Source organism: Haliotis asinina, chromosome 13 (assembly GCF_037392515.1).
Source record: "Haliotis asinina isolate JCU_RB_2024 chromosome 13, JCU_Hal_asi_v2, whole genome shotgun sequence".
NCBI lineage: Eukaryota > Metazoa > Mollusca > Gastropoda > Lepetellida > Haliotidae > Haliotis > Haliotis asinina.
In genome coordinates, this window is record NC_090292.1 from 6199228 (window position 1) to 6223318 (window position 24091).

The 24091-nt window shown below is 42.1% G+C and overlaps 1 protein-coding gene across 1 annotated transcript in view; it reads left to right on the forward strand.

Annotated features, from left to right (window-relative positions):
- LOC137260015 (corticotropin-releasing factor-binding protein-like) overlaps positions 1–19395 on the forward strand; it is a 65699-nt gene extending 46304 nt beyond the window's left edge. The window contains exons 2-8 of the mRNA XM_067797696.1: positions 9863–9914; positions 10300–10457; positions 12738–12948; positions 14135–14310; positions 14946–15054; positions 16662–16806; positions 18681–19395. Of these exons, the coding sequence (XP_067653797.1) occupies positions 9863–9914; positions 10300–10457; positions 12738–12948; positions 14135–14310; positions 14946–15054; positions 16662–16798 (843 nt within the window). The 3' untranslated portion in view covers positions 16799–16806; positions 18681–19395. The remainder of the gene's footprint in view (positions 1–9862; positions 9915–10299; positions 10458–12737; positions 12949–14134; positions 14311–14945; positions 15055–16661; positions 16807–18680) is intronic.
- The last annotated feature ends 4696 nt before the right edge of the window (positions 19396–24091 follow it).

A 24091-nucleotide genomic window follows, 5' to 3' on the forward strand; every position in this document is an offset into this window, starting at 1 on the left:
ATCCAGTCAAATTGAATTGCATGGCAACAAAGCGCAACGTATATGCCATCTGATCGTCCTCCAAGATCATGGTGACCGGAATCAATCGCGGAAAGGACAAACATCACGAATGTTGTGGGTCGTAGTGTTCACACTGAAAAAGTTATAAAAAAAACCCCCTGACATCCATGGTCAGCCAGGCTGTATGCATACCCGGCGGGGTACAGTCGTAGCTGAAATCATGATCACCCTCGATCGTGATCGAGAAAGACATCGAGACCTCAGTCGTATCCTATCTCAAAAGAGCTCATCGGTTCGTGATGAACGTATTAGAACGTACCTGCACGTACCAGATCGTCCCAAACAGAGGACCCCCCATCGTGGTGATCACGATCTAATCATGGAGTCGACCGGAACCATCCTATCGCTACACATGTGATCGTATCTCAACGGGAGACCAGGGCCCCGTTTCACAAAACTCTCGTAAGCCTAAGGTCTCGTCACTTTTCTCGTAGCATTTCCACCTCCTATGTTACAGTATGCCAGGTACAAATGCTACGAGAAAAGTTAAGATACCTTAGGTTTACGAGAGTTTCGTGAAACGGGCCCCAGATCGTGACAGATTAAGTCGCCTGAATATCAGAACGTATTCGACTCGCATCACCTCGCCTCCAAACCTAAAATTCCACGATCAGCCACGAGTGGCCAGTAGTAACTGACCGCATGACAGTGTGAACCGCGCATAATCAACAGGTTAAGGTTGCAGTTATGCTACATACAGTCCGACTGACCATGGCCTGGCTATAGATATTAAACTCGGACGTCCAGCTATGCGTTTCTGAACGCATGGAACACGTGTCCCCGTTGCGATGGGGAAGGCGAATATATGCTTCATACAACGCTCCTATAACTTTTCAGGCATCATAATTATACACTCTTCAAACAGAAGACTGGTAGAAAGAAAACCCATTGAGGAAAGTTACAATGACATTCATCTTCTGTATGCAGCATCATTTCACGTTATCACCACACTAAAACACAATGCATGGGAAGCACGTGCACAACGCGGCAGCCTCCTACACGTGCATGATGTGTCATTATGAATCTTGACGTTTTTCAGTCAGGTCGATAAATCACTGTAGAACATTCTTCCGATAATTTTCTTGCATCTGTGCATGGTCAGGGTTTTCAGGGTCAAATCACAGACTACTGACTGAACATTGTAAACCTGAAATTTTCATGTCAACCTCCAGTCACCTAACTGAGGGGGTAACTGAACGAACAGCTTTGTTTTGAATGAAATCCGTGTCGTGATGCATTCTCAAAACATCCATTATTATTTTATCAACATTGATTCAATCCCATGTATCTCCAAGTTTCGACAATCGTACATTGAAAGTACAGTTCCCCTACTTTTTTGGAAGAGTGTATAACTCACAGAAACCACCATGTTTTAAAATTGAACGCGCAAAGCCAATCAGTAGATATATCTTCCTTGTGTGACACTGGTGTGGTGGGTGGTCCAGTGGTTAAAGCGTTCGCTCTTCGCTCCTAAGAGCCCGGGTTCGATTCCCCCATGGATACAATGGGTGAAGCCCATTGCTGGTGTCGGCGCTTCGATATTACTGAATCATAGCTAAAAACGGTGTAAAACTGAACTCACTCACTCACCCATTTGTAAACGGCTTCTCTGTCGTCTGTTACAGTAGAATGAGTGAAAGGGTATGGCTTTAAACTGCTGTTAAAACCGCAATATCACGTCGGGGACACCAGGGCACATAGTGTTCCTAGGTGAGGAATCGAACCCGGGTTGTCTATGTGACGAGCGGAGGATTCAACCACTAAGCTACCCCAAACATACTGTTACTGCCGAGACGGCGACGGACTGTAGAGTGGTGTCATTACATTTAATGCACCTGACATGTCGGGTTTATATGTAGATATCAGACCAAGAATAACTTAGTGTTTTGATGCTTACAACAAATTTGATTTTGACATATGTAGAACTCCTGTGCACTTCAAATCTTGGGGTAACAACGATTTGCTGCCTTTATTTTAACAAATGTCTGAATGTGTTGTAAAACTCAACCTTTTAGCCGTCATTTGATACCTTTATTTCATCGCATGTTATTCAGTTGCTGCACAACTCAACCTTGATGCCGTTGTTAGCTGACAGTTGCTACATATATTTCATCGTCTGCTTATGGGTTAGTGCAACTTAACCTTGATGCCCTTATTTGATATTACCCTTATTTCATTTATTGTTTTCGTCATCGGTTGCACAACTCCACTTGCTGCTGCAGGCACCCACACCATGACCCCTCTGTTATAACGTATGCTGCACACTGATTCTGCACACGATCATCGGAATATCAAGTCGAATACAGTCTGTGAATTTTTCAAAAACACGAAAACAAGCAAAAGCAATACCAACCAAATGATCCGTAGTTTTGATGCATCCCTAAAGACCCCTTCAATACATCCTGACAGTACATTTTCATAGAAGATCCTGTGATACAATTAGACAAACAGGTGCTTGGCAGGTGAATGCCCAGTCCACCAAACATGGCCATGTTGTTCCACCCACTCAACGTATATAATGACGAGAAGCTGTATCATCGTAACATTAGGAGTTGCAATTACCACACATCAGTGTCTTGAACACAGGCTCTTTTGCAGCGCCTTGATCTAAGTTGTAGTCTAAACAAGGAAGTGGGTATAATCCGCTTTTAAAGGAGAAGATCCATTATAAAGAGTGCACGGAAAGGAAAATAAGCTTCCCGGATATCATTTAAGCAAGTGGCTGATTCCGACTAGAACACTGCCACGGGTTAGGGTAGTCTTTGCTGCAAAACCAGTCAAACCAGGGACAATCGGGAATTATCCAACTAACGGTGTTAGTAACAGGGATGATTCTCAAACTTAATGATGATTATCGGACATATATACGTTACCTATCTTCCACAGCCTTGACACAACGCTACTGACTTGGACGTTAATGACAACGCGATCACTCGCTCAATAAGGTGTACGCACGTCCCAAAACAGTCAAAGTACATACTGCCTCACCAAGGTTAAACGCAGTACATTTGTTATTTTAAATATTGGCTAAGCGAGACTACAAGCGCCAGCGGCTGAAGAGGTGATGCAGATCCAGCTGTGTTTGATTTTCAAAACATAACGTTTATATTGAACACCGATTTATCGCAAGATATCCTACATCACGTTCTTCATTGTTCCTGGCTCTTAACTATTAGCTACCATGTACTTTTCCATAACACTCGGTTACACTGATACTGAACGAACTGTTTAGGCACACAGGTCTTTGTGTTATACTTACATCAGGCGGCGTCCCACTTCAACAATATACACAGGCAGATTGGTTATTAAAGTCTCACCTCATTGTATAACAGATACAGTACAAAAAGCAATAAAAGTGGTTCTGCTGGTATACACCTGTCCTGACTAGCGCGGAAGGTCTACGACATCTACTGTTACAGCTAACTAGTCATTGTATGTAGAGTCATAGCGATCCAAAATTAATAAATTAATAATCTGTTAGATTTCACCCTTGGTCAATCCAAAAAGCGTGTTTGTTCAAGCACCAGCTCGTGTGAAGAGCAACGCATGTTGTTACAGAACTCGCCATACGTTTACCCCAGTGTTACACACGCTGTAACTGTGTTATTGGGACATACGGGACTCATCAGTTACAGAGAAGTCACTTAGCTTCCTCCATCTAGAGAAACGTGAGAGCTTTAATTGTACAACTGGCGTCGTGTGACCCTTGGGGATTGTGTTGGACGTCATTGACTGGAATCAATCCTTAATCTGAGTGTAATCAGTGTCGAATCATTGCATCGTTCATACCCTCACCGGACACGACAATTTGGGGCAAATTAGGCTGAAACGTCAGTTGTCCAACGCACCGACCTGAGACAGTGTCGAGACGCATCCTTTATGATCATGATATGGGGTATGGAAGTGAAAAGAAATTCCTAACATGTTCCACTATATAAACCTGCCACTTTGCATGTCATGGATAGTTTATTATGCTTTTGAAAATGATATAGGAGTCCAACAGTGATACCTGCATACGTCTACAAACACTGTTTACAGAGCGATATTGACAACCATTGTGGATAAGGATGCATATAAAATTGAATGTTTCTCGGTGCATTTTTTTCAAAAGTGTCGAGGGGGGCAGGACTCATTTAATTTTGAAAGAAGAAAACGTTACGAGGGAGGAACATGTTTTACTCAGCCAGAGTCGTTCTTACACTCATTCTTATAGTGGACAAATGGATGATCGGGACGCGGCCAAATAAACAATATTTGCAATCATGGCAATAAAAACTTGTTAAGTGCACAAATATAAGTGACACGCAGATGCCCGTGAAACATTTACCTTTTTCATTTAGACAAATAGTTTCTTTGTGGCGTGTGTGTGACGCCTCGACTTTTATAGAGCTGCCAAGCAGGAATGTCACATGGAATGGATGCGCTGTACATATACCTTTTGAGGCCAAACAAACAACATAATGAATAAAATTAGCTAAGTTGATCATGCTCGTCAGTTAATACGGGAAAGGACTGTATGCCAGGGATGTACAAACAAAGGGCCAGTATTGAAAGGAGGAGATCTTTATACAAATAACTCGGATCATTAGCAGATGGATTGAAGTATCCTTGATCTCTGTTGATGATGGGGTTTGGGCGTCTGATGTGGGTCCCCTGATGTGAAGGGCTTGGTGAGTTTGCATTTGGTGAAGTCCGATTGATTGTTCACACGAATGGTGATTTCGGACCAGTTTATCTGGTGACTGGGATATGATCTGATGCAATCGGAGATGGCTGTTTTGCTGCTAGAACTGTCAACGTAAAACTGATGTTAAGCAGTCCACAATTACAGGTTATTTCATAAACACATTTCATGACATACTTCGGGCAGTTGTTGACGCCTGGGGTTTTACATAGTATGTTTATTAATTTTCAAGTTTGATCATCTGTCCGTTTTTTACACAAATGGACAATAGAGACTCAGTACCATATTGACAACTTTGACCAACAACATATTAGAAACCTTTTGTTTTCTCATGAGTTTGGATTTGTGAGGATAAATCAAACAGTTGGTAATATTGCCGTATTTCATAAGCAATTTGGAGAACAATCTGTTAGCATGTATCACCAAGAATGGCATTCCTGTTTAGACAATAGTTCAAGATATCAACTGTACAGATCGCATAAGAGCTTAATTCAACCTGAAATGTATCTATCTGTATTGACATCTAGAAATACCATACGCATATTTGTCAGTTTTCGATTGGGCTTATTAGACTTATCAACCACTTTCAATAGAGAGTCGATTAAGGTTATGTTCACTATGTAGCTCGGCCATAGAAGAAGAAATTCACTTCGTTTTTTGTATGCCCATATTATGTCGATTTAAGGAAAAATATATCCCAGATAACTACCTATTAAAATATCCCTCAACTGCCTTTGTTTCCATTCTATGCTCCAAAACTGAAAATGTGATACGTAATCTTGCCCTCTATGTAAAACATGCTGTTCCCACTATGTAAAACATGCTGTTCCCTCTATGTAAAAAATGCTGTACCCTCTATGTAAAACATGCTGTTCCCTCTATGTAAAACATGCTGTTCCCTCTATGTAAAACATGTTGTTCCCACTATGTAAAACATGCTGTTCCCTCTATGTGAAACATGCGTTATCCTTAAAAACAATATCTTATCTGAACTGTAATTTCTTGCCCGAAATGTTTGTAACATGTGCTGATATTATACAAGTATTACTTGTATATGAGACGGAGGCCTTAAGTACATTATATATCTTTGACTTGACTTGACTTGTTTTAATGTTTTAGTGATGTTAAGTTATTGCATGTAGCACGCCATAATTGGTGGCCAAAATAGCGATATGTACAATTTACTGCATTGTTGTAAAGTTTCGATTTTCAGCTTATGACAAGATATTCGAATAATTATCGAACGATTCCTTAAGTTCGCCTCACCGTGGGCATTGGGTTACAGTGCAGCTGTCACTGTCAGTTGTCTGCTTCAGACAATTTTAGCCCTTCTCTGAGTTGTGTCCTGTGAGTAGTGATCCGGGATAGAATCGGTCATCTACAACCCATACATACTGGACGTAAGAGGCGAATCACTGGATTGGGTGGTCAGACTCGCTGACTTGGCTGGCACATGTCATCATATCCCATTTGGGAAGATCGATGCTCATGCTGTTGGTTGCCTGATTGTCTGGTCCAAAGTCGATTATTTACAGACCGCCGCCATACAGCTGGAGTACTAGTGAGTGTTGCTCTAAACAAGAAACCAACCAACCAACCAACCAACCGAGTCTGGGTACTGTCTATGAACCTGGTTAGTGTCTGTTGTTAACAGTATCTCTGGATTTCGGCAGTATTTGTAACTCATGTATGTCACCAACGGACCTAGCTACTCACTCACTGACTGTCGAAAACACTCACTGACTCACTCACCCACTCACTTACTCATGGCATTATGTTCCTCTTCTCCTGATAAAAGTGATCACGTCTGAGACTCGTGTCTGAGTTGGACACGATTCCAAGAAAGGTTTGGTCTCAACCAGCCTACACTTTTCATACACTTCAATTACTTTTGAATGTGGCCATCTTCGCCCCATCGCTCCCCAATTTCCCACACTGGAAGCAGAAAAAGGACAGGTGACCCGCACATGGATTACAAGATCAGATGTCTGAAGATGTGTGAAGACGCAGAACTTTACCAACGTATGACATGGATATTTTAAGACGCTTCGCACACCATACTGGTCCAAAATATTTTGTTTGGTGAGAATTTATTTTGTTTTTAGTGTCCTCGGACACTGTGTAAGCGGCGTGTGAAATAATTTCCAAATTTTGCTAGCTAGTCATCATCATCAAAGTCTTTATTGCGTAGGAAGAACTCAGGTCCAGATACATACTAGTAATATGTATCTTCGAAACAGGCATAAAAACATGAAACAGTTCTTAAAGGATTCAGTATTTACCTGTCTGCCTGTGTTAATATTTCCTTTAGTTACATCCCCAATGCGAAATATCAGAGCACACATATGTACACGTGTGTCGGTACTGTATTTTTTTTATAATTCTAATACTAATTTCTATTATTCTAACCTTTCTCGTATTTTGTATGCATCATGGATAAAACGAGCTGGATTAACTATGTCTTCATTTTTGTTTTGTTTAAGTACATTTTTCAACGATATCATATTTACTTGCAAACGGTCAGGCAAAAATATTTCCCGAAGATCTTTATAAGCTGGACATTTCAACAGAAAGTGATATTCATCTTCTAAGTCTACTTGTCACGCGGGACAACTTCTTTGAGACAGATCAGTATGTTGCCACCTACCCACGTTATTCTTTAAACGTACTCCAGTTCTGAATTTGACCGATACTTTACGGAGTTTATATTCCAGATTTAAGGATAGATGTCCCTCAGACTCAAGAAGACTCTTATCTTGTGCATACAACCTGTAACGTCAGCTGTAGATGTCCAATTTTGATAAAACATATTGATCAAGCGTTCTATAAAAATGTGAAAAGCACACGGATCACCGACTGCTTATGAAAACCAGACAAATCCAAAGCCGTGCGAGCGAAGTATATGGCATATCTCAGACGCCCAGGTGTGGTACCCAGCTGTGTCTAGGTGGTATAACATATTATATGCCTTTTTCGGGCTACGTCCATCATGCATTGTCATTAACTTAAGCCAGTATTTCATCGTTCGAACGTAGGAATTAATATAAACTGGAAAACGTCCACATTCTCCATATACTATTACATTTGGTGTTTGTGGACCGACATTTAACAATATTTTACATGCTTGTAAGTGAACTTTTTCAATGCTGTCGTATCTTTTAAATCCGCATACCTGTGACCAATACAAGCATATTGACTGAATTTGGCTGTCAAATAATTTTTAAAAATACTTCCAAAGGTATTGTTCCTAATTTCCTTAAGTTTTCAGTTAATTCCATTAAAGCCTTTTTACTGCAGGATGCAAGTTCTGAGACCGCTTGCCTGAGACTACAATTACATGTGAACACAAAACCTAGACATTTGTAGCTGTTTACCGTTTCAATGTTTCTCCCATTATAAAGCCATTTTTCCTTAACCACTAATTTCACACCTCTCCGAAAAACCAGGACTTTAGATTTATCCAAATTTACAGTTAATCCCCACTTATCTGTATACAATTTTAAAGTGTCTAGCTGACACTGAAGACCACCAATGGTATCTGTCATAAGAATTACATCGTCTGCAAACAACAACATTAGAATATCTAGCTCATCAGGAAACAGTTGGACCCCATGCTTAGCGTAGTGTGTGATTTCTACGGAAAGTTCGTTTATAAATAATGAGAATAACATTGGACTCAGCATACAATCCAAATGGGCAGTTTTATGCCCCGTTAGCTCAGTTTGTACCCTGACACATGATTTTACTGTTTTATATATGCTCCTAAGACATTGTAACAATTTGCCGTTTACACTGTATGAAGAGAGTAATTTCCATAGTATATCTCGATTCACAAAATCAAAAGCTTTTTTAAAATCAATGAAAGCTAGTTATATCTTTTTTCTTCTTCGACATAGTTTTTTTTTTCGATGATGGCGTACAATATGTGGTCAACAAGTGAATAGCCCTTCCGAAAACAGCGTGCGTTTCAGAAACTTTATCCATAACATTTGTCCATTTTGTTAGTCTTTCATTCAGAATAATCGCATATATTTTTCCGAGTGAGGTGAGTAGAGGCTAGCTATGTCAGAAACTTTCTAGGTAACAATATCATTCACCGTAGATATGGGTTTCATCATTTAGCTGCCGATATGAGTGAGTGAATTTAGTTTTACGCCGCACTCGGCAATATTCCAGCTATATGGTGGCGATCTGTAAATAATCGAGTCTGGACCAGACAATCCAGTGGTCAACAGCATGAGCATCGATCTGCGCAACTGGGAACCGATGACATGCGTCAACCAAGACAGCGAGCCTGACCACCCGATCCCGTTAGTCGCCTCTTAAAAGCTGAAGGCCTATTCTACCCCAGATCTTCACGGGTCCTGATGGACATTGGGAACCGCTGACATGTGTCATCCAAATCGGCTGGCCTGACCACCCGAACCTAGTCGCCTCTTACAGCATGGGTTGCTGAAGGCCTATTCTACTCCGGACCTTCACACGGGTCCTGTTGATATAAGGCCATAATGTTTTTATGAGACCACAGTGCTTTGTAGTTGTATTATAACTTACCAAGTCCGAGTGCGTGATGTACTGACAAAATAACCATATGAAAAATTCACACGGCAGTCGGACCAGTAGACATTTACTGGCCCGACTGGGTCTTACTAACCACGGGCTAGCGGCCAGCGACACGATAGTAGTGTTCAGTCTTGACACTGCGTAACTTTATTTTGTAGCAGTACGGACTAGAAATAGACTTCACACGTTGTGCCCAAGTGGGGAGTCGAACCCGGACCTTCGGCGTGACGAGCGATTGCTTTAACCATTAGGTTACCAGACACCAGTGAAGACAGTTAGTGTGAGAGTTGATTTGTCCGTCGTCTCTAGGTAGCTGCCATATACATAATAATGCATTGTATGGGAATGAAGGGTACTATCTGTAGCACAGCTTAAGCTCACCCAAACACCCGGACACCTGGTGTTGGCAATGATTTTCACATAACCCTTACTACTTTCCCGCATGCTATCTGTGGATAATCGCTACGTGTCTCTCTTTCTCATTTTATAAGGTCTTTCTTGTATGGCACCTACTGATGATCGCTTATGTATACACACAATGTTGTCTATTTTCAGAGAGGTGATTTACTGAAACGACAGTCCGAGACACCAGACGATGGACAACTAGGTAATCACAACAAACAAACAAAATATGACCAACAAATGTAAAGAAACGTAAACACATCTGAACACAAACCTGACGCATGCGCGCGGAGAATATTTAGAGGCGGGGTGGGATGGGGGGAGAGGGCCTTTTACTACATGACTAACACTTCACTGGCCTAAATATTGTCATATTGGATAAGTATATTATTAAGTATAACATATGAATCGCACTGAAATACGTGATGTCGTGGATATTTCCTTCCTAGTCATGTAATCAATAAAATCCTCAACTTCTTTTGGGCACTCACTCACTCACTCACTCACTCACTCACTCACTCACTCACTCACTCACTCACTCACTCACTCACTCACTCACTCACTCACTCACTCTTCCTTCTCGTTGCTAGGCTGTATCAGCATGAAGAGGACTGCCGGGGACTATTTCTACGTATCGGACGGGTCGAGCGAGGTGTGTGGGATGTACATGCTGGGTCAACCGGACACCCTCCTGCAGATTGAGTTCACCCAGTTTACCATTGAGTGTGAAGCAGGGGGTCTTGTGGCGGTGAGTACCATGGTGGACTTTGGGAACCTTCAGTGACTTTCCGGAACAAGATAGTATGTTGCGGAAAGAGAGAGATAAGACGAATGTTACACACTCAGCAACAATCCAAACAGTTCAGTTATTCAGTTCGTACGCAAAGGATTTTGGTTATGCCACTGCATTGCTGAAACGGCTTAAAGCAACATTTACTTAGCCATTCTTAGACTTAATGTAACAGCACACAAAATGTCCCTGTTCACCGAGGATGAGTATCATGTTGGTTCTGCTGCCTTGTACCCGAGAAGGTCCGGGTTAGAATATTGGTCTTCATTAATCCATGCTTGTAAGAACCAATTAACCGGATCGGGTGTTCAGGCTCGCTGACACGTAAATACGCAGGTGTATTGCCATGATGTTGATCACTGGATTGTCTGGTCCAAACTCGAAACTTTACAGACCGCCACCATATAGCTGGAATATTGCCGAGTGTGGCGTAAAACTAAACTCACTGTGGTGCCTTGTCTGCAGCAGCATATACATGACCGTGGCTGATGGTGGTACAGATGGTGGTACTGATGGTGGTACTGATAGTGGTACTGATGGTGGTACAGATGGTGGTACAGATGGTGGTACTTGGAGCTGAAAACAACCGTGTCACTTGCGCTTCTCCGTTTTTGACATTAATGTCATTCTGATTCTAAAACTCTTCAGGTTCATGCAAATGTATTGTTATGTGACACCATCTTCGATTTTTCTGACACCAATAAATGCAAATTGAAAAAGAATATGAATTCTGGTAATATAATTGTCATTCGTGACAGTGACAGGGACATCCGGCGGCGTTTGATAGGATGTATGAAAACCACATGGCGTCGTTTTCATTGAATAAATAAATCACTTGCCAAATATAACATGATTTATTCAGTAGTGGTTAGCCCACCTTCACGTTTCACTTTGAAATGATTTTCTGTTAGGATATATAATTATTGGTTGGAACTATACTGACGTCATGGTGCAATATGTTGTCCAAAGTTGTTTCCTTTCGGCGTAACAGAACCTTCCATCCTGGATTTGGTAGCCCAGAATACCTGGACGGAACTTCGGCATGGATTAGCGTCGATCATGCTTTTTCGAAGATTTCTTCAGCACCATGAACGTGTAATTCACTCGGGTGTTAAAAGCCCACAATCTGCATTACTTCAGGCAGTATTTTCATATAAAACCATTATGCCCGTCGTCTAACTGGAACATTGTTCCTAGCGGCGTCCCTTACGGCGTCTGTCAAAAAAACTACATGCATGAATATAAAAGTCGATTAATTTCTAGTACACACAATTAAGTTGATATTGTGCGGATTGAGACGGGCAGGTGGAGAATGCCTGGCTGTGTTTGGCCTGTAATACCCAGGGGCAATTTTACGATGGTAATTTGGGGATGATTTTTTGTTTTGAACAAGAGAGTGTAAGTATTCGAATGGTCGAAGGATTGCCACCGAGAAGGATTGCTGTTCCAATTGGAAAAGACATTCCAGGAAATAATCGATTTTGTTTTATGGCTTATTTACATATGCCAGGTGGGTTGTTTTCGTTGGCTATTGTTGCCATGAAAGGCTGCCACGCTGTTATATAACTAAAAGTGAAGTCGTTATGTCCATCAGGACCCGTGAAGATCTACCCGGGGTAGAACAGGCCTTCAGTTTGTAAGAGGCGACTAACGGGATCGGGTGGTCAGGCTCGCTGTCTTGGTTGACGCATGTCATCGGTTCCCAGTTGCGCAGATCGATGCTCATGCTGTTGATCACTGGCTTGTATGATCCAAACTCGATTATTTACAGACCGCCGCCATATATCTGGAATATAGCTGAGTGCGGCGTAAAATTAAACTCAATCATTGACTGTTGATTGCTGTCATGCTTCAAAAGTCACTGTAAACTACAGATGGTTGGCCTTGGTTTGTGTATTGTAGCTGGTTTACCTCGTATTATGTATTGCAGCTTGTGAAACTAGTGTGGTAAATAACAGCTTGTTTACCTTGTGTTGTGCATTACAGCTGGTTTACCACGTGTTGTGTATTGCGGGTGGTTAACCCTGTGCTGTGTATTGCAGCTGGTTAACACCGTGTTGTGTATTGCAGCTGGTTAACCCCCTGTTGGGTATTGCAGCTGGTTTATCCCGTGTTTTGTATTGCAGCTTGTGGGAAACGTTTGGTAAATAGCAGCTTGTTTACCCCGTACTGTGTATTGCAACTGGCTAACCCCATGTTTCATATTGCAGCCGGTTCACCCTGTGTTGTGTATTGCAGCTGGTGGACGGCTGGGAGCTGCAGTCGGAGTTCTTCCCCAACATTCAGGACACAGGGGACACGTTCGAGGCACGATACAAGACGTTTTGCGGGGTCAACTCACCGGCTCAAGTTTACGTGGCCTCGCAGAACGTGGCTCTCATCCAGTTCCGGGTCCCTGAGGCGGGTCAGGGCTTCCGGGTCCGGCTGAGCTACCTCCACAACCCTCAACGTGAGTGTCTCGGTCGTCTACAGTGTCTCCAGCAACCCTGTTGTTTATGTACCAGTATCACCTACTGCCCTGCCGTACATTACCGCACTCTACTATTTGCCCCGTCTGAACCAGCAGAATATAACACAGACAAGTCTAAAATATTCAATAATGCATTTAGGAAACAATGAGCAAGTTACGTTGAATCACAATTTCTAGGACAATGCAGTTGAGTCACAAGCCTAAGGCAATAGGTCACAAATGTCAAGTATTAACTTACCAGAAATTCTAAATGAAGCTAGTTTCTGCAGTGAACAGTCAGGCGAGGAGTGTCAGTCTTTGATGTAGGTTGTCGGTCGGGATGTTGTTGACCAACCTTATTTATATATAGGACACACAGTAGGGAACAGTCCAGCAAACATGTTGCACTCTCGCCTTTCACTTAAGACTTTTGCGCAGGAAGTAAACAATATATTGCCAAGGGCAGGTACCTCTGGAGCGCTATCAAAAAAGGCCTGCCGCTAAAATATACTATTGCCGTGATACGAAATGTGTCTCATAATAACTACCACTCAAAACTCTAAACATTGTGATCCACTGGTTGTAGTTAGTTGTTGCAGCAGTAGTAATAGTAGATGTAGTAGTAGTAGTAGATGTAGAAGTAGTAGAAGTAGTAGTAGTAGTAGTAGTAGTAGTGGCAGCATTTGTAGTAGTAGCTGAAGGTAATTGAAGTACCCACAGTAGTAGTAGTAGTAGTAGTAGTAGTGGCAGCATTTGTAGTAGCTGAAGGTAATTGTAAATTGTAGTAGTAGTAGTAGCAGCAGCAGCAGCAGCAGCAGCAGCAGCAGCAGTAGTAGTAGTAGTAGTAGTAGTAGTAGAAGAAGAAGTAAAGAAGTAGCTGCAATTAATTACATCTGCAGTAGTGGCATGTGAAAAAAATATTACAGTGGAAGCTGCCCAACCCGGCAAGTTGTCAACACCGGCATACAATCGCAGCCCCACCCATGGCTTGCACACTTACCATCGGCTCTACAATCAAGCACCGTGTCTAAACCGGATTTTTCCTCCAGTCCCATTGAGTGCCGGTTTAGACAGCTTCCACTGTATTTGTGTAGCTTGCAGAAGAATTAGTAGCAAATACAAAAGTTCATGTCCATCATCATCATCATCATCATCATCATCACTAGCAGTGTTACTATTATTGCAGCGTGTAACGTCATGTTGATGCCGACTGCTGAAGTGGTGACGCTCAAGAACTACGGGGAGAGACGCAATTGCACCGCTTCCATCATCTACCCCGAGAATATCCTCATGTTGTCGGTCGACATCGGCGTCACGTCCCGGGGCTCCACGGTGGCCATCGAGAGCGGCCTGTCGGTCAGAGTGAGTGTCCGCCATGTCCCTTTCCTGATGCCACACCCGTCCGGGCTTTGGGTTCGGGTGGCTTTTATCTTTGTTTATATGAAAACATTAGTATCTTTACATGTTGATATGATTATTTGTCTACAGCACTAATATCGGTTTGTAAGGGGCGGTGGGGTAGCCCGTAGTTCTTACAGTGTTCACTCATCACGCCAAAGACCCGGGTTCGATTCCTCACATATTCACAATTTGTGAAGTCCATATCTGGTGTCTTCTGGGGTGATATTGCCAGAATGTTGGCGTGAATCACGCTCACTAAAAGTAGCACATACATGAGTGCCATGTTGAAAGAACGAACAAACTTACATTTCTTGTACTCTTTTAACAATTACATATCAAAGACTTGTGCTTAGTCTTGAGCGGAACACTTTTTGTTCTTAAAAAAACGCGTGGTTAATTATTACCGAGCAATCAAAAGGCCAAGAAGTCATCTGCTTCACTCTCTCACGCCAACGAAACCACAGACGAGTTACGTCACTCTTTCCTCATAGCTCGTGTGACGCCGCGGTGACGTCGTGTGAGGAAGGAGTTTCTGTAAGTTTTATGTAAACTGTCTAACGGGTTCGTCAGTTTGCCCTGAATTTTCTCCCTTTCAGTGCCACAACGAGGCTGGTGCTGATTACGTGGAGTATCTCTATGGTAACGGTCTGGACGTCAGCTACATGGGACGGAAGAGAGCTTTTTGTGGACTACGATCAAAAGCAGGTATGCGGAGAATCTATACAGGGATTCAGTTCAGAATCCGTTATAGAATATTTTCATTTTCTACTCCCACTGTTCTCTGATTTGGGAATCCTGCACCGCCACAGATATTCAGAATTCAAAGCTACATACAACAATGTCATTAAACTGTCTCCATCACCTGACAATGGAAATATCCAATACTCATCCAATCCGATACCTGTAATCATCTGTTATATCCATTATCCCCAATACTGCATACCACAAGCCTTCTCTCCGCAGCCCCGATTTCTTTTGTTTCTTTTTTTCGTACAAAGTCTATGTACAATAGAAGTCCCCCAATTCCAGACATTCCTGGAATTCTGTGTTAATTCCCTTGTCCTGCCCCCATGCCACACATCGGATACTAAACACCAAGGCCAGGTCTCATACCCTTTTATCCATTCCCAAATTGAGGTTTTACTATCCTCATCGCTACCCAAGTCACCACTCGATTACCAGGAAATTACAGTCCTAATCAACTAAACCATTCTTCATCAGGTTCGATATCACATATCAGTCAACAACGTAACTTCCCAGCAATATCCTGCAACTTTACAATAGGACATTTTTTGAAACATCTGAAACATGTGAACTCAAGACTGAACATATATATGAATATACTTGATTGTGTAGCATTTGTTTTGATTTTGATCTGAAGTTGGACTAGTACTGGTTTAGTGAGTATAAAGATCACGAATACTTCCTCGTTCTGTTTTACATAAACAGATACTTAATGACGTACCATTCTGTCATTCTGCCATTCTCTCCTTACATTTCCTGTAGTATTCAGATTATTCATTAACTCCAGTTCACAATTTATTCATATTTATAAAACCTGGCTTAAAATAGCATTTTGTTATAATAAAGTAAACATAACACCCATTGCCTCGAGAATGTCAGAATATACTGAAAGCCAGTATTCCCACTTCTATTAACAGCTGACAGGAAATGACGGTTTGTACATATTCTCTATGCCGGGTTGTCTTTCTTCCGAATTGTCCCATCCTGCACACAGGGCACAGCTCAGATTCAGTTAAGCAATGCTGGTGGCGTAGAGTAGGTGCATGGGTTATCGCTGACAGCAGAAGGACTCGAGAACGTTTCTAGCGCTCTCTGTGGCTGTGTCTCTTTAGACACGTGACTTAGATTTAAGTTTAGTTTACACTCTTCAGTAACCCATGCTTGTCGATAGAGGCGACTATCGGGATCGGGTGGTCAGTCTCGCTGATTTGGTTGACAAAATGTCATCGTATCCGAATTCCCCAGCTTGACCCTCATGCTGGTTTATCTGGTCCTGACTGGATTATTTACAGACCGACGCAATAACCTGGGCATAGATTTTCAAAGCTCTCTTACCGCTGAGACAGTAGTGAGTGCCATACATTAACATTAATGTACGACTATCAGCGCTAAGAGAGCTTCGAAAATCTAGGCGGTGTTAAACAATAACCAACCAAACCTGTCAGAAAATGGATAGAATAAGATAGCAATACGACTTGAACCGTCGTGCAGCTTTGATTGTATAATCTCCACGGAGCTGAGAATGAAAATGCCAACTGGTTCATGACCCAATGATAATTATTATTCAGACCGGCGCAGCGTGACCCTGGGCTGCCAGAACTCTGCAGTGAGACTTGTCTCTAGTGGCCTTTACTACAACTCCATCACATTCTCGCTCTCCAAACCGACGGCCGAGGAGATCGCCGCCTTCAGCCCTCAGTGTTAATATGTCAGGTAGGTTCACAAAGTCAGGGAATTTCGACAGTTTGGACAATATTTCATCGCAGTGAGGTCTGCCATCTTGACTTGAGGGGAATAAAACGTTGTGTCTTTACGTTAGCACGTTTCAGACACACGAACATGTTCCGTGTTGTGCTGACGACCAATGTATATTGTCAGGACCAATCCTAGATCATCCGTATTTAGAAGTTGGTGAGTCAGTGCAGAAGCATACAACCTACGTGTGGTATATTTAGCGCAAACACACAACGAAAAACTCAAGAAACTGAAGTAACTCCCACCCTACGCTAGAAATAACCCCCCGCTAAAACAGAAATTGCTGATATATGAAAGTCTTGCATAATATTCAAAATGGTCACTTTTCAAAACAGATCTTAACTTCTTGTTTATGGAATAGAATGACGTTTGGGTGTAGATTCTTGCTGTTATATACTAAAACTGAAGTTGCTATCCATGATGTCCATCAGGACCCGTGAAGGTCTACCCGGGGTAGAATAGGTCTTCAGCAACCCACGCTTGCCATAAAAGGTGACTATGCTTGTCGTGACAGGCCACTAAAGGGACCGGGTGGTCACAGGCTCGCTGACTTTGCTGACACATGTCATCGGTTCCCAGTTGCGCAGATCGATGCTACTGCTGTTGATCACTGGATTGTCTGGTCACGCGATTATTTACAGACCGCCGCCATATGGCTAGAATATTGCTGAGTGCGGCGTTGAACTAAACTCACTCACTCAGCCACTATGTCCTGAAAGACGTCAACATAGACGCTAGGGCTTCATTGAAGTGGAGGTCTAGCCTTACTAGTAACAGCTTTGGGCAATGTCTGAGCCGTGGTCATCGATTCAAATAACACTCTGGAACATTATTATCTGGCGGCAAAATGCCTGACCTTTGGTGATACCAACACTGAAAACATCTGCGGCCTAACGTTCAACATAGCTGTTGATGTTGAAAGAGTATTTCATTCCTTTCAGCGTTACCTTCTTTAAAATTCCACAATTTGAAAGATAATATACATATCATTATCATGACGTAACACCTCCTTTACTCTTTACCTCTCACAAAAAAAAAGAGATAGATTCGGTCAGAGTGCTCTAAAAACTCATTCTTCTCCTGCCAAAGATTAAGCCAATGTTACCTTAGTTGCGATTGGACAAATCAAAACATAGCAGCCATTGGTTCTCGCTATTGAACGAATAGAACTAGGGCACTATATTCTACCTGCAAGGAAGCAATTAGCGTCCGACTCAGAATAACGCAGTTATCCACGGTTTTATCCCAAAGTACGATGAAGAGTTGACGTGTCCCCATCTTTATTTACACCGGTAATTAAGACCGCTGCGCGAGTACGCCAATAACCAGATCGTGACCTGGTATAAAAAATCAGGTCGGTCAGACAGTTTGCAGGATGCCCCGTCAATGTTCATCCGGAATGGTTCCTTCTCAGAAACCTTACGGAAACAATCTCACACAAATGTCAAATATTCTGTTCCGTTAAGCCTGAGGAGTCATAAAACATCCCATGTTTACAAGACAATTATAGCAATGTGAAAACATTGGCGGGTTTGATAATGCCAACGTCACTTTTCAGTGAATCCGCGAATGCAATTTTACTATTCTCTTTTCGGTCTCTCGCCAACATAGCACTGAAAAAAAACTTTATTTAGGGATCCAATTTTTATCCAACATATGGAGGAATTTGTTGAATGTTAACTTCACAAAGTAAGTGATCCCCGTATATGTGTACATATGTGATGATACCCCCAACAAACTCACACACCCACACCCGCACCCCACACCCAAGCTACCCCAAAACATAACGGGCAGAATCTAGAGTACAACATCCTTCCATGGTTCTGTTGCAGAGTCACCATCTGTTGGATTCTACATCAGCCGATCTACCAAAAGGAAGTCAGACTTTACCGTCCTTGAACCCATTTCACTAGGTGACCTTGACCCTTGGGTCACGTGATTTAAGTGGACGAATGGAGTGATATTATCTGTACAAACTCTCTGATGAGTGTTAAGAACAGTGGCCCCTAGAATGCTAATACGATGAAGACCAACACCGACGTGAGTATACATGAAGGAGTATTCGTCCACAAAGGATGTCACTGGGATTTCTTCTTATCGGCATCAAACAGCCCTCACAACGTTTTGACGTCATAAACAGGGGTCAATGAAATACTCCGTGCACTAATGACGTGTGCAAAGCATTATGACGTCAAAATAAAGACGTCACTATAGATTGCTGTAAAATGGACTTGTTCTTGTTGTACGATCAGACACATTTTGTCTTCTCTGTAGTGTGTTGGCTCACAGTGTTGGGAGTACTTTAATTGTTATTACAATAACCGAAATTCGTATCGTTTTCAAGTTCGGATGTGCACTGACTGCTAGATTCTAATTATCACGCTCATTTCGTGTCTACTACAACATTGTGTAAACGTCATATAAATATATACATATCGTCAGTAATATTAACTGTGTTTCATTGGGAGTCGACTCTGCCCAACAGCCCCCGATGTCATTGTACATTGTACTTCATACTGAACGGAATAAAGTGGATTGTACAAACCCCTCACTCTTGTAGTGTTCTGACGGGTACAGGTTGAACCGTCAGCATGTCATGCACACATCAGAAGAGTTAATTTCGGGGAATATAGGAATCGGTGCGTGCCCCAATGGAGCAACAGCCTTACCAAAATATGTGACCTTCACGCCCATATTGCCTAAATTAATGGATGGATGGATGGATGGATGGATGGATGGAGGTATCCGACGGTTAGGAGAGAAACGGTATAGCACGGTATTAGTAGAACTGAGAAATGTTGTATTTGATTTGACATACCATAATTGTACAAGAAATAGGGCTTTCGTACCGTCATTTCCATCTTTCATAGATTATGGTATTTGTTTCATGTCATTAAATACTTAGGATTTGTAACCTTACTGTGTTTTGATCACATCTCATATACCAAACAGAATCGGACCGAGACCGAGTATGAGAGTAAAGGTGGACCCTTTGAACACAATGGTAGGACACATTGTGTTGGACAGACTTGACTTGTGGTAGGACACACTGTGTGAGATTTATCTGACCAGAGTGTGCACAGAGAACACATTGTGTTCTGGAGGCTCAAACATAGTGTGGCTAAAATACTTTAGCATGGGTGACTATTGAGGAAACAACTGTACCGATAAACATAGTCTATTGCAGCATACTATTGCGACCAGCTATTGCAAAACTATTGCAATAACTGTTTATCCTTACATTCTCTCATTTGAAGTCATTTCACAAATGAATATATAAAAATCATACATTCACATGAAATAAAAACAATTTAAAGTAGTTTCTATCTCTATTAATGGCTGACAAGAAACTAATCACAAATGCTATCGATGCATCAATAGATTTTCGTTTTTACCATCGGGTAATTTGTATCGAAGCTTTCACCAATCCACTGATAGTTCGATGCATCAGTGCAGCACTAGTGCCCCGCATTCCTAACACTTCACACGAAGACAGCATCCTTACATCCTACTGGTTGGAAATAGCAAGTATGCCATGTTTGGCGTAAATATAAAATACAGCAAAACAAAACTCTTATTATAATTGTGAATATGCCTATTTGATCATCATACTTTCCCGTAAAAGTTGTACATGTGTGTATTATATTATATGTTCTAAATCAAATTATACTGACAATAACAGAACAGTGCAAAAAATACGTATGGGTGCAAAATAGCGCACATTGTAACTATAAATTATTCTTATTCAGGTATACGTACTTTCCACTGAAAATCAAACATTCGACATATCAAGGGATAGATATAGCTTCTTTTGACGCCAAGTTTCATATTTTCACGCTTGTTATTAAGAGAGTTCGGTATTGACCGGACGTGATGGTATCGTTGCTATGCAACTAATCCAAGCGCCAATAGGAATCTATGTAATCATTGACGTCACGTCGACAGCTGTAACATAAGCGCCTTATGATCTTGAGATGATGATCAAACTACCGGGGTAAAAGCTGTGTACAGATGCCCACCGCCTAGATGATAGGGCTCTATTTAGATCACCTCTTCATCCGTCATTTTCTTTCAATTATGGGATAATCCTCCCAGACGCAGCTGTTAGGTGTGATGTAAATATTTTGGTATTTAACGCATATTATCGTTATTTTTGCACTACCACTTCCTTAATAAACAGCGAACAGAGTTTTTTACAGCATTGTTGACTGAGAGTCTGTTAAAATGTATCATCGGTACCCAGTACAGTCTAAACATGATTGGTTTTTAAAAAGACAAACAGTGCGAACGGTAGATGTCTCAGGTGTTTTAACTTTTAAATAGTGCTAAAGCCTGAACGTATCTCAAAGATGGGAGTGTTGCAGAATGATGAACAATCGTCATGTCTTTGCCACAACGACCTTAAACGAGACAAAACCAGGTATCGCTTCTCAAAGGCATTGAATGAGTGTGTGAGTGTGTGAGTGTGTGAGTGTGTGAGTGTGTGAGTGAGTGAGCATGATATTTTAGCTTTATTCCAGCAATCTCATGGAGACACCATAAAAGGGTTTCACACAGTGTTGCCATGAGGGGAGTGGAATCAGGCATCTTAGCATGGCGAGTGAACGACTGATCCTCTGTCCCTTGTACTAGAGGACAAGTTATCACATGCTGTTTTACGCAATATCGTGGCGACGTGTCAGAGACACCAAAGAGAAGTAAACTAGCTGAATATGTAACAAACACCCCATGTCTGGTGTCTTCGCTGTGATTTTGCTGGAATGATAAAAACGACGTAAACACAGCGCACTCGCTGAGTCACTCACTCACTTACTCACCCACTCACTCACGTTTTACAAAGATACAGTATTTGATATATGATTATCTCAGTAATGCTGTCAGAAGAACATGACATCAAATGAACATGACGCCAGACGAGGTTCTGTCACACAATTATACCAGTCAGGCGAGATGAAAGATATCTGAGAGACGCCCGCTACAACTACCGTCGGAGACACAAGCCATGCTGGGACTCAGGAACAACCAGGAGAGACCCTCATTGATACACCGGTTCAACAAGCACGGGAGACCCTCATTGACCTGTGCACGACCCACTAGAGTCGCCAGTCATGTTCGCTCGTAAAAACAAGCATGGGAGATCCTCACTGAGAGACCTGCACACGACTTGCGAGAGTCTTGTTAGGCTACAACTACTACAAGTCTTGTCAGAACGTAACACTAACCAGAGGACCTCCATCTTGACAAATTAATACAATAAATACGAGAGACGCCAGTCATGTAAAACCAATACTCCCACGAAAAACACATTTCTAGTCAGATAAATACAGTCATGTTCGAATCCAGTCTAGTCACACCGCTGTGAGACTCCAGTCTAGTTTGACAAGTACAAACATGTTAGACGCCAGTCTAGTTAGACCAATACAACGAGGTTAGATTCCAGTCTAGTCAGACCAATATATGTTAGACTCCAATCTAGACAGGTCAATGCATTCGTGTCAGATTCCTGTCGTCAGATCAATATAACGATATTAGACTCCAGTCTAGTTGGATCAATACACTCATGTGAGGCTCCAATCTAATGAGACCAATACACATACATTACACACCAGTCTAATCAGACCAATACACTCATGTGAGGCTCCAGTCTAGTCAGACCAACGCAACCATGTTAGATTCCAGTATAGTCAGACCAACGCAACCATGTTAGATTCCAGTCTAGTCAGATCAATACATGTTAGACTCCATCCAGTCTAGACAGGTCAGTACAGTCATGTTAGACTCCAATCCGGTCACACCAACACAGCCATATTAGACTCACGATCAAGTCTTACTAGACCAATAAAGCCATGTTTCACTCCAGTCCTGTCAGACCAATACACTTATGTTAGACGCCAGTCTAATTAGAACAGTACAGCCATGTTAGACTCCAGTTTAGTTAGAACAATACACCCATGTTAGACACCAGTCTAGTTAGACCAGTACAACCACGTTAGACTCAAGTCTAGTTGGATGAATACACCCATGTTAGACTCCAATTTAGTAAGACAAATACAATTTGATAAATGACACATTGAAAATACTGGACTGTAGTTAACTGACGTTGTTTAATGCAATATGCAATAACACATCTGTGACGACAACGTCATCTGTGATGGAAGGAAAGCATCGCATTAATACAACGTCACAGATGACGTTGTCGTCACGGGTAACCTGATGACGAGCAAACACATATTCATCAACGATGTTCAGTGTATGACTAGCGGCAATACTAGTACTGGCCTAGGTTTCCAGGGAAATTGTAGATTAGAACACTTGAACTATTGGCGATAATAAATAGAAACAATCTGTTAATTATGATTATTAATTTGGATAAAAGCAAGGGTTCCTGGAACGTTGAACACCTTTAAATTTAATCGAAAATTTTCAATTTCCTGTGTTAATTGATATTTTTAGCTACAGTGAACGCGCATATAAACCGTCGAAGTTCAGTTTGTCTAAACACCACACGTACGCCTTTATAAAATGTAACGTTTATCAATCAACACTGTCCATCGCCAGGAAAAAAGCACACACACTTGCTAGCTTTCGTAACCCGTCCAAGCATATATGATTCTCTTCAGGTAGCTTGACCCTCGTTACAGTTTTTCACCACCTAGCTGCGCTACATATGTCCGTCAGTTGTGATAGGTGTACTCTATCTGTGTGGGGTATGTCTTCAGTTATGATCGGTATACTGTGTCTTTGTCGGGTATGTCTGTCAGGTGTGATCGGTATGCTGTGTCTCTGTGGGTAATCTGTCAGGCTTGGTCGGTATACTGTATCTATGTGGGGTACGTCCGTCAAGTGTGGTCGGTATACTGTATCTATGTGGGGTACGTCCGTCAAGTGTGGTCGGTATACTGTATCTATATGTGGGGTACGTCCGTCAAGTGTGGTCGGTATACTGTATCTATGTGGGGTACGTCCGTCAAGTGTGGTCGGTATACTGTAGCTATGTGGGGTACGTCCGTCAAGTGCGGTCGGTATACGTCCGTCAAGTGCGGTCGGTATACTGTATGTATGTGGGGTACGTCCGTCAAGTGCGGTCGGTATACTGTATCTATGTGGGGTACGTCCGTCAAGTGTGGTCGGTATACTGTATCTATGTGGGGTACGTCCGTCAAGTGTGGTCGGTATACTGTATCTATATGTGGGGTACGTCCGTCAAGTGTGGTCGGTATACTGTATCTATGTGGGGTACGTC